Here is a 10,661-nt window from a genome sequence, read left to right on the forward strand (position 1 = left end):
ATTTTTTACACGTTTACAATTAAATAAAATATCTAAAGATATAACATGTTGTTTTTATTGGTTTGGCTTAATGGTTTTAACTTTGCAGATAATCCCCGGTAGTCATCCGCAGAATTGTAAGATAGAGTGTGAACAGTATTACAGAGGGTAAGCACAATAAGTACACCAACCTTTCCAATAAACAAATATTGTTGCTTATAATTAGTACTAGTAGTGACATCTGTAGAGGCATGAGTATTACCAGTAGCTGTATCTGCATTCTTTATCAAAATGACACACCCTAGACACTGAGAGACAACCCATTGCGTGAGTAATTTTACTTTTAATACTTAAAGTAAATTCAAAAAGAAGTACTTTTTACTTTTACTTAAGTAGGATTGTTGATGTAGTACTTTTACTTTTACTTAAGTATATATTTTCCTGGGTACTTGTACTTTTACTTAAGTACTAAACTTCAGTACTTCCTCCACCACTGCTTAGTGGAGAAGAGCAAATTTGTATTAATGTAATAATCCCCTGATTCTGCTTTTTAATTGACATGACACAGATAATAAAGTTCCTGCACATCACTCACAGTATTGTCCTGGTGTGTTACACAGGTTGAAGTGTAAACATATAAGGAGATATTTGGTAGTTTTTGTGTAATCCTGCTAACTAATGAACGCAGAATGAAAACCTAACCTCCTTGGGAGAGGGGGATCATTATAAATCAAACCTTAACAAGTATAAAACACACACACACACACACACACACACACACACATCCAGGCCCATGCACAGGAACCCGCTGTGGTAATAACTGAGTCTGTGGCTCTTTGAAGGCCTCTGCTCACCTTGGATGACCCGTCACTCGCCCCCACGCACCTCTCACCCCCTCTCTCTCCGGGAGCCGTTGTGTTATTTCAGCGCCCGCGGGCTCAGTGGGTTGATGTCAAACTGACAATAACACGTATTGGCAGCAGCCAGCGTGGCGGCAGCGCAGCAACACATGACTTCAACAGTGTGCGTCTGTCTGGAGCAGCGGGGAGGGAATCAGGTGGAGTTGTGGGGGGGGGGGGGGGGGGTTCAGAGAGGATAGGACACACAGGGGGTGAGATATAAACTAAATCTGCAGGTCTCAACTTCCATGTGTGATCTGACTACTTGTTAAAGATCTGTAATTACTTGTTGAACTTCAAATAACTCATATACTCCTGGTTACAATATAGAAAATATTCCCTAAAACAGCTATCTGGTAAATCTCTTCAAATCTCTTTCTCTGTGAGTTTTCAGATTGACAGTTTTCACAACCGATAATCCATCGAGCAAACAGTCACTTCTCCTCCAGCGTCCGATGCTTCATCCATCACAGCAGGAGAGAAACAAAGCTCAATGATCGACTGACAGGAGAAATCCAGCGGAACCACATCCATCGATATCATCCACCCGATGCTTCAGGGAACTGTCGATGTCACTATTGAGTTATTGATCACTCCCTCCAAACAAATGTTTTAAATATTAGAGATGACGTTCGGCACAACAGGAAGAGTCTGTAGCACAGAGGCTAAAACATAAGAAGAATAATGGATCTATGAAATTGTGATGAAGCTTTATTAGCTGTATTATTTGGTATAATACAAATAGGATTCCCCCTTTTTTGCATTCTCGGCAAATAATAAATGTTTTTTCCTGAGTTTTTTGGGAAGAACTCATCTTATTCTACCATCTGCCATCGCAAGCAGCTCTAGCTTCATCAATAGATAAAGAACAGTGACCGCTCTGGTGTCCGGTGCCATAACACAATCATAGGAGACTTCCCAACAAACCTGACCCACTGACATGAAGGATAAACTGCCGTGTGGAGGGCTTCAGACAGAGTTAATATGAAATAACTGAGGCTTAAGGTAGCACCATTATTTAGGAATTAGGAATTTCAAATTGATTTTACATCTCTGTGACCCTCTCCAGCAAATGTTAAAGTCTTCTTCCACAAACAGAGAGTCGGCAAATTAAAATTAGAAATACTCTGCTCTGCAGCCCTAAGACATTTTATTAAACCATCTCATTTGTCCCCACTAGTGTTAAACGTATGGACGTGTCAGGACAGTTAACTGGGAGAAAAGGTTGACCATTAAAACGAGCCACAGCTTCTGCCTCAGAACAAATGATCTGCACAAAGCTGTGACACGAGAAGATGTCGAGGCTGTTTCAACCATTTCATTTTCAAATAAGTAATCTCCCTTTTGAAGAGCATTATATTATATTATTATTCATATAAGTGAAAGTAAATGAAGGGTTTTTATGGTGTAGCAACACTTAGTATTTAGAAATAACCTCCTCATATATAACACAACTTAACATGAAAGCACCTTTGTTGATTTTAAGGTTTCTTTAATACTGTTTTGTACGTGGTTCAATTTGTAGACAATTATGGTTTTAAAGTTGTGTTTTTTTGAATGAAGGTGGAAGGTGAAGTTTCCCAGTTGAAGTCTAATATGAAAACACACACATGCTGTAAATAATGAGGAGTTTGATTCTCATGTTCCCAGTTTGTCATCGACAGGCAGAGCTGGTGTCTGGTTTTTTCATGTCTGCTGTCACTAGCAATCACTTGTAACGCACACAAACACACACTCTCTATCAAAAGCGAGCACTATACACCAACACAAAGACGCACATAATCATGCATGACTGACAGATTCTCCCATTCTCTCCGTCCCTCACACGTAACTGTCTGTAAAGGCAGCTCGGTAGAAAATGTGATTCATGCATTTTCCTCGACACACTCATTTTACCACACACACAGACACACACAGACACACATAGAGACCGTCAGTGGGATTTCCTCGTGGGCGACTATTCCCTGTCTGCGTCACAGCGCTCTGTCAACATGTGGCAGCAGGCGTTTCAGAGAGAGGACAGCTGGGACAGGTAGGACGTGAGACAGGAGGAAAGAACAGAAACAGACAAAACCACTGCAGCAGGTAACCAGAGCAGAACCATCAGGCCAAGGCTTTGTTTGCTTTCAGCCTGAAGGAGGCATTTTATGTGTTTTCATCTGCAGTTTCAATTTGTGATCTGTATTGTTTCAGGTATATCACAGTGAAAGTGAAAACAGCAGTGATTACAAACAAGCAGAGGTCATTCACGTCCACTGGAAGAAAAGGAAAGAGGGAAATGAACCAGTAAAGACGATTAGGGGGAAAGAATACAGAGAGTGATTGAATAGGGAAATAATAGAGAAGATGGCAGGTCCCTGCACAAAGCCCCAGTCTGACAGCTAGGTACATCGGCATTAGCATAGTGATTAACAGGCGCATTATCATAATGATTTCTACCAACATTAGCATATGCAGAGCGGGCAGGGAGAGAGTCCCGGGCGAGAGCCGAAGAATAAACGTCAAGACGCAGAGAGGAGGAGGGAGAAAGAAAAGAGAGGATTCAGTGGAGGGGAAGAAGAGGCAGGATCCAAACAGACCAGGAGACAAAGACCACTAGCCATCACACATGTCTTCATGAATGAGTTCACTCTTCATGCCTCGAGCTGAGAGCAGCTGATTACAAGCAACTGAATATTTCCGAGAGTGGCTTAAAAACTACAAATGGTGGTGAACTAGACTATGAAAAAAAAAACTACGTGGATCCTTTAGACTAGTTACTTTCCAAAAGCTTTTTAATCTTCGGATGAGGACAGTTTTAATTTGGTAGTTTTTGGATTAAACGTTTGGTCATTTTGATTCTAGAGGGTTAGGGTTAACTTCTCAAATATTAGAATGATGTATATAACTGTTCTTCTTTGATCAGGATGTGAACCAAGTCTTTATACAGAGCCTGTGTTTTATATATTATCTTAATAACCTCATTTTAACATAAATCAGATTTCAGTAATTGTGTCCTGTTGGAATATTCAAGTGAAAAAAGCATGATTCCTTAAAATGTCAGCAGAATACGAGCAAAACTCTGACATAAGACAGTGGATAGAGGCTGAGAGTACCTGGATAAACTTCTATTCACTTTGTGGGGAGTGTTTATAGAGTCAGATCACTCTTATGTGTAAAGTTGGAATCATGGTTCTCCCAAGATACACGTTAAAAACATCTGTCATCGGAGAAAGGTGTTGTGGGTAAATAAAGTTCCTCTCACCTCCCGAAATCTTTACGAAGCATTTTATGGATTTTAACAAACAAGCAAGTCGATCGTTTTCACTGATGTCCTGTCAGACCCTTCAATGCTGGAGTAAATAAATATATAAATGAATAAATAAGGTCTTTCAGGATTCAACAAAGCCAACACAAATCAAAGCGAAGCAGATGGAGGCTTCACAAACGTACGCCAAGAGCAGCAGCAGAGCACATGTCATCGCATGGTGCCCTGCCAGAACCAGACAGGTCTCCTCCAGTCAGAGTCATATTGACAGCAATTAGTGAGTGAAAGGGTTTTTCATGGTCGGAGTAAAAACAAGACAACCAAAGGTCTCTCAAACAGAAACCATCTTGATTCCCCTCAGAGAGAAAACCTCCCAGCCGAGGATCCATCTCTACACTCGCACCTCCGACTGGAACTGAATCACGCACGTTTGATTCCCGGTGCTTATTGGGGGGGGGGGGGGGGGGGGGGCGGTGAACCGAGCAGAGCCCTCAGCCCTCTGTGTGTTGTTGACTTTATAGATATCACTAACAATGTCACCTGCAGCCGCTGCCAGTAAATTCATTTTTGCAATTACATTGATTTTTCTTGAACAAGTCCAGTTTAACGGCGTGAATCCAATCATCAGAGAATATCTCCCAGCATGCTCCTGTGTTCAGTGGTTGAGCTGAATCCCTTTCTCGAGGAGCCCCACTGATAGGGCCCCCATTACCCAACCTGACTTATGACACCCCCGTAATTAAAAACCTGGTAATCTCAATGTAATGTATGCATGCTACACTTGAAACCCATATAATCTCAGCTGCAGAGACATGTCCAAACAGACCATTACAGGCCTCAGAGAGCATTAAGCTGCGTCTAATCGCCCAGCCAATCAGCAGCCAGACGCTGGCGTCACGTGACCAGCGGGGGGGGGGGGCTCGTTAGCGGTGTGAACAGATGGATGTGGGAGAAAAAGCAGATTTGAGGATATGAGGGGAAATATGAAAGAGGTCTCCTGTGCTATTTTTATAGATTCATTCATTGAACATACAACGAGTGAAAAGCATCAACCAAACCAGGTGTGAACTTTGACAGAGCCCATATGTGTACATTGATGATGTGTGTGTCTGTGTGTATGTGTGTGTGTGTGTGTGTGTATTGCCAGAAGCGCATGAGGCCACATGTGTTGGTCCAGCAGAGATTGAAAGTGAATTGGAAGCTATTAATCTGACCTGCACTCTCACATCTGGTTTGGAGCAGAATAGATATTCACTCTACGTGCTCTGATTCTCTCAGCGCTCTCTCTCTCTCTCTCTCTCTCTCTCTTCTCTCTACCTCCTCATATTGCATCTTCCTCCCTTCTTCCCAACACACAGGTACACAGGTTCAGATGTGTAGAGCAGCCTTTCACATTTCGGGGGTTTTGAAATCATCTCTATTAATTTTTGTTTCTTATGCGACTTCGCAGTGTGTTCAACTGAAGGGAAATGTACAATTTAACAGAGACAAATAGTAATTTCACAGGGAGTACAGACGTCTGGCAGCAGCTCAGTTTGAATAAGGGACTGTATCAAGTGGAAACAGGAAACTCAACGCTAACACTTCACCTTTGTCCAGGCTTTTTCCATTCAGATAACTCTCTCATTTATATCTGTTAGTTTAAAAAGTAACAGAAAGATTCAATGAGATGGAGTGGTTGTAATCAAATGAGCCGTCAGCTGATGAATGCTTAATTAATAACAACTTTTCATCAAATAAAGTCATCCAGCAAAAGGCTTATAAACACAAAGCAGGAGACTGCCCGGAGTGTTGGTTGCTTTTCATTCCTTTCATTGCAGATTATTTAATTTCCCACAAAGCAAAAGTGACACAAATGTTTTTGTTTGTGTTGAATGCCACTTACTCTTCTCTGCCTAACTGACTGCCTCTCTACACGGCTTCAGAAATGATTTAACGCAATAAAACTCCCGGAGATTCACCGTCTAGGAGAGAAGGGATGAAGACGAGTGACAGAGAAAGAGGAAGAGAGTGGGGGGGGGGGGGGGGGGGGGGGAGGCAGCAGCTACAACAGAACTCCTTTTAATCCAGACAACTGACAACAAGAAAGTCTTTAAACTATCCTTCTGTATTTTTAGTCCATTTCTGACACTCTTTTTCTTTTTTCTTTTTCTTTTAGCTCTGCGACTTGAACTTTCCAGTTTAAGTTTCACTAAGATAAAAGCTCCCTCTCTTTCATGTTGGAGTTTATCAGGGCCGTTGAATTTCCTCCCCTGGTCACTGTGGATCACTCAGCTCAACTTTTCAATTCCTGCCCGCATCACTATACTTGACTGAGTGGTTATCGACCAGGGAGCCACGTGGGGGTTCCACAACTAAAGAGAGAAAACTCACTGCAAGATGTAAAACACAGAGGACATCCCATTTGTGATATGACAACTTATACTGTTGGCATCTTGTCTTAATAACTTGGATAATCATTGATGCAGGGCAATGCAGGCTGGCAATACATTTTAAACTGTAATTTAGTTTTTAAACATTATTTATGTGCAATTTATCAAACATAATTTACTTTAATTCTTTTTTATTGTTTCAGATCTGCCCCTTTAAATTACTTTTAAATGACAGTGTGGACATTCAGAGGCTCTGCACAGTATTTCAGGAGTTGTTTTGAATTTAGAATTATGGGTTAGAATGTGTAAACTAACTCAACTACACCTGGACAGACTTTCACAGAGTTTAGTAGGAATATCACTTAAAAAGTCATGAAAGTGGTTTCTGTAGAGTTAAAGCTGAAATCTGCTTGCCTGCTGAAGAGGGTAAAAACCGTTATGGATGTTTTAAAGTGTGGGGTTTCTCCTGGTGCTGCTTATGGTCAGTGTGTTTGTGTGTTTGTGTGTTTGTGTTGGAGCAAGAGAGAGAAAAAGTGAAGGTTAGAGATCTTTTAAGTTGTTTAAAAAGAAAATGGTATCAAGCACTAGAGGAGCACATTATAAAAAGTCTGTTTTACTTTGCAGTAATTATCGTGTGTGTCTCTTATTTGCTTTACTTTATCTTTGTCTGGTTTTTCTCACTTAAGTGATCATCTGCAAAACCTAATGAGTTTCACCTGTGCCCAATTACCCTCGTCTTCCCTGTGTGTTTAGTCTCTGTTCCCCCCCCCCCCCCGTCGTCCTCGTTAGTTCATCTGTTGAGTCACTGCCCTGTCCCTGAGTGTTTACTAAGTTTATTTACGTTTTAAAGCCTGAATTCTGAGTTTTGGATATTTTAATTACTTTCGTACCTGCCACGCAGCAAACAGGGAGATTTTCCTAAGCTTAATATCTGAGTCCTGTGAACAACACATCCTAACGATTATACTATAATATATTGTTTGGTTACAGTGGACACTGGTAAACAGCCCGTATCTTGAATCCAGATTTCCAGATCTTATTACCAGCTAAGTATTGGTAAGTTTCAGAAAGGTGCCTCTATCCAGATTATTTCCCTTTTCCACTTTTTGCTTCATTCATTATTCATTTCATCCTTTTTTTGCATAATCACAAAAGGTAGATTTACAGTATTTCCTTTATTTCCTTTATTTTCCGCCCTCACGCAATTTCAGCCCCCCAATTCCCCCCCCCCCCCCCCATGCAGTGAGAGTGGACCGACTGTTTTCATCCACACAAAGAAGATTTCACTGCCGGATCAATCTACTGCACTGAGCCATCTGAGCTCAATGTGAGAGAGTGGACCTGGTCAATACAAGCCTTTCTTCATTTTAGAGAAGTCACAAGGAAACACACACATACACACACAGAGACACACACACACACACACCTCTATATTCACTCATGTTTCCCTCCATGCAGTCACGGTGATGTGATCGAACACGGTGAAGTGAAAACCTGCAGTTTGGCTTCACACAAGCTCTGTTCAAATATCCTTTAGAAAAACAAACTAACTTTAAGTCTATATCTGTTAACCACGTAACCTCAGTGAGTAACGAATGAAAGCTGCAGTGTTTCCACAGCTGGCGAAGCAAACCTGCTGGATGTGTTTAAATAGACGGATGGTTTTACACATTAAACGTTTTGTGGAAGCTGAGGAACTCCTCTGTTCTCCATCGTTAGCTTCAAGGAGTTTGAGACCAGAGAAAGTCAGGAAATCTACTGAGGCATTACAATTATCCTCAAGGCACAACAACAGATGAGCCAAAGAAAACAGCCGATTCAGTTCACTCCGCTGGTATGGATATCCTGGAAACCAGTACCTCTCCAGCATGAAACAGAGTGGTCCGTGATGGGTTTGCTCCTCAACATGTGTTTGATTCAATTCTAGATGAAAAGCCTCTTGTCTCTTCTGTGCCATCTTCACAGCAGCAGCAGCAGCAAAGGACTATAACAAAACCTGTTCCACACAAGACCTGGGATTCATAAAACCAGATTCATTAAACTAGATCTTTCTCTTTCTGGCACTTTTATAATTCTTAACACTTTATTTCTTTTCTTCTAAATGTCCCTTTAACACGTTCTTATGTCACTTAAATTCCTTTCTCTTATATGTTTTACATTTTCACGTTTTTACTTTTACAAACATGTTTTTCATTTTTATCAACATGTTTTTATTTGTATTTGTATTGTCAGTAAAGCACTTTGAGCTGCATTGCTTGGAATAAAGGCGCAATACAAATATTTATAATTATTGTTAGTGTTATAGCGGAGATAAAGAGAAACAGCCAGAGAGAGAAACAGACGAGGAGAGATGGAATTAAAACCCAAACACAATTAAACAAAGTGTTTTCTCTCTCTCGCTCTCTCTCTCTCTTTCTCTCTCTCTCTCTCTCTCTCTCTCTCTCTCTCTCTCTCTGATTTAAGACATTTCCCTCAGGCAGACATTTAATTCAGCTCTGAATGGATGGTTTGCCTATTAAGCAACTCTTATTCCCTCTTCCTCTTCCATTGGCTGCTGTTAAATCAGGTCCAGCCACAAGCTGAAGTGAGGCCTGCTTAATGAAATGATAGGAAGGCTACATTTCTACAAACACAGCGTTTCTTTCCAGCTCATTCAGGCTTCCTATCCTATCACAGGAAATATCTTGTGTCAGCTGAACTCTCTCCTTAAAAAGAATAAGTCAAACACACAAACACTATAGTTGTGGCTTTTTCATCAACACACACTTGCTGATCTGGGGACGTTGTGTCAGACTTTTGAACTTCTACTGTATATTTGCATTTCCACAAACTCATCCTCCTTCCTGACAATCAGCTGTGTTACTCCTGGTACATCTGTGTGTGTGTGTATTTAGGGCGAGTGAGTCACACCTCACTCTAAAGGCCAATTCATGCTTCTCCGTTTTGACGGACACGGACAGATAGGACCGCCTTCTTTTCGGGACCTCAAACTTCCTGTTCCATTCCCTAAATCACAACAAAGCAGCCTACACACAGTTCTGCTTGTAAATGAACTAATTTTGTCATCTATCGAACCCCCGTACGTCTTATGTGATCAGGGGTTCGATGTCATTTACAAGTTCTCTGAGGGATTGAACCTGGAACCTTCCAATTACCAGATTACCACACCACCACCTGAGCCAAGCCGATCACCTCTACTGTATAAATAGTACTTCTGCCATTTCTTCTGTAGGTAGAGCTACAGGAGAGCAGTGGGATCACAAGGGGAAGAAACGCAGCTAAATGGAAACTCAGCTTGGAACTGGGGCATCTCCGGATGTGTCAGATGAGGTGAAACATCCAAAAAGCCAGTTTTGATTCACACCTTAATCCATCAGCGACTAATGGGGAATTAAACTTTTGACTGAGATAAGGCTTCTTAATGATTCCTTGATAGCCTGGAAATAGAAAGATGTTTAAATGATGATGAGTGAAGATATCAGAGCAGGAACCTTTCGGGAGATAATCCCTCAATTTGCATTCATCAGGATTCACACAGGGAAAGGATATGGGCTGGAGACCATGCGGATGCACAGGCTGCGAGGGCAGGTGGTCTGCTTGAGGCAGAAGAACACCACAGGTACCAGCTCGGGGTAGGGCACAATCAACACACTGGTGTCACTGCTGGCGTCCTCTTCATCACACTCCACCACCTCCTCCTCCTCCTCCTCCTCCTCCTCAATCCTTTCTTCTTCTAGAATAATCCCCTCCTCCTCTATTTCCTCCTCTTTCTTCTCCTTCTCCTGGGGACATGGGAGGAGGTGGTGCGGGGGGGAAGGGCCGCAGGGGGGGGAGGAGGACGTGACGGCGTCATCGCTGCCGCCCCCCCCAGCTATGGCTGTTGTTACCCTGGAGATTGCTGTCGCCGACGGTGCCGTTGTGGTTGCGACGCTGGGGCCCTCCTCCTCCTCCTCGCTCGTCATGGCAACACACCGGTCTGGAGATGAGAGGAGGAGAAACAGAGGGATTAAAAATAAACGTATAGAACATGTGGATGAGCATCATTGAACATATACCGGGAAGGATGAATTCAGGAAACTACTTTGTCGAGGGTTTGAAAACATGTATGGCCGTGTTGAAGTCAAAAGACTGACTCACTAATGACTTTGTGTGTGTGTGTGTTTG

At 42.1% G+C, this 10,661-nt stretch overlaps 1 protein-coding gene across 1 annotated transcript in view; it reads right to left on the reverse strand.

The window, feature by feature from the left end:
- Nucleotides 1-10,273, reverse strand: part of LOC128436679 (voltage-dependent T-type calcium channel subunit alpha-1I-like) — a 117,310-nt gene extending 107,037 nt beyond the window's left edge. The window contains 1 exon segment of the mRNA XM_053418483.1: nucleotides 10,047-10,273. Coding sequence (XP_053274458.1) covers nucleotides 10,047-10,060 — 14 coding nt within the window. The 5' untranslated portion in view covers nucleotides 10,061-10,273.
- Between the last annotated feature and the right edge of the window lie 388 nt (nucleotides 10,274-10,661).

The sequence above is a fragment of the Pleuronectes platessa genome, chromosome 3 (assembly GCF_947347685.1).
Source record: "Pleuronectes platessa chromosome 3, fPlePla1.1, whole genome shotgun sequence".
Classification (NCBI taxonomy): domain Eukaryota; kingdom Metazoa; phylum Chordata; class Actinopteri; order Pleuronectiformes; family Pleuronectidae; genus Pleuronectes; species Pleuronectes platessa.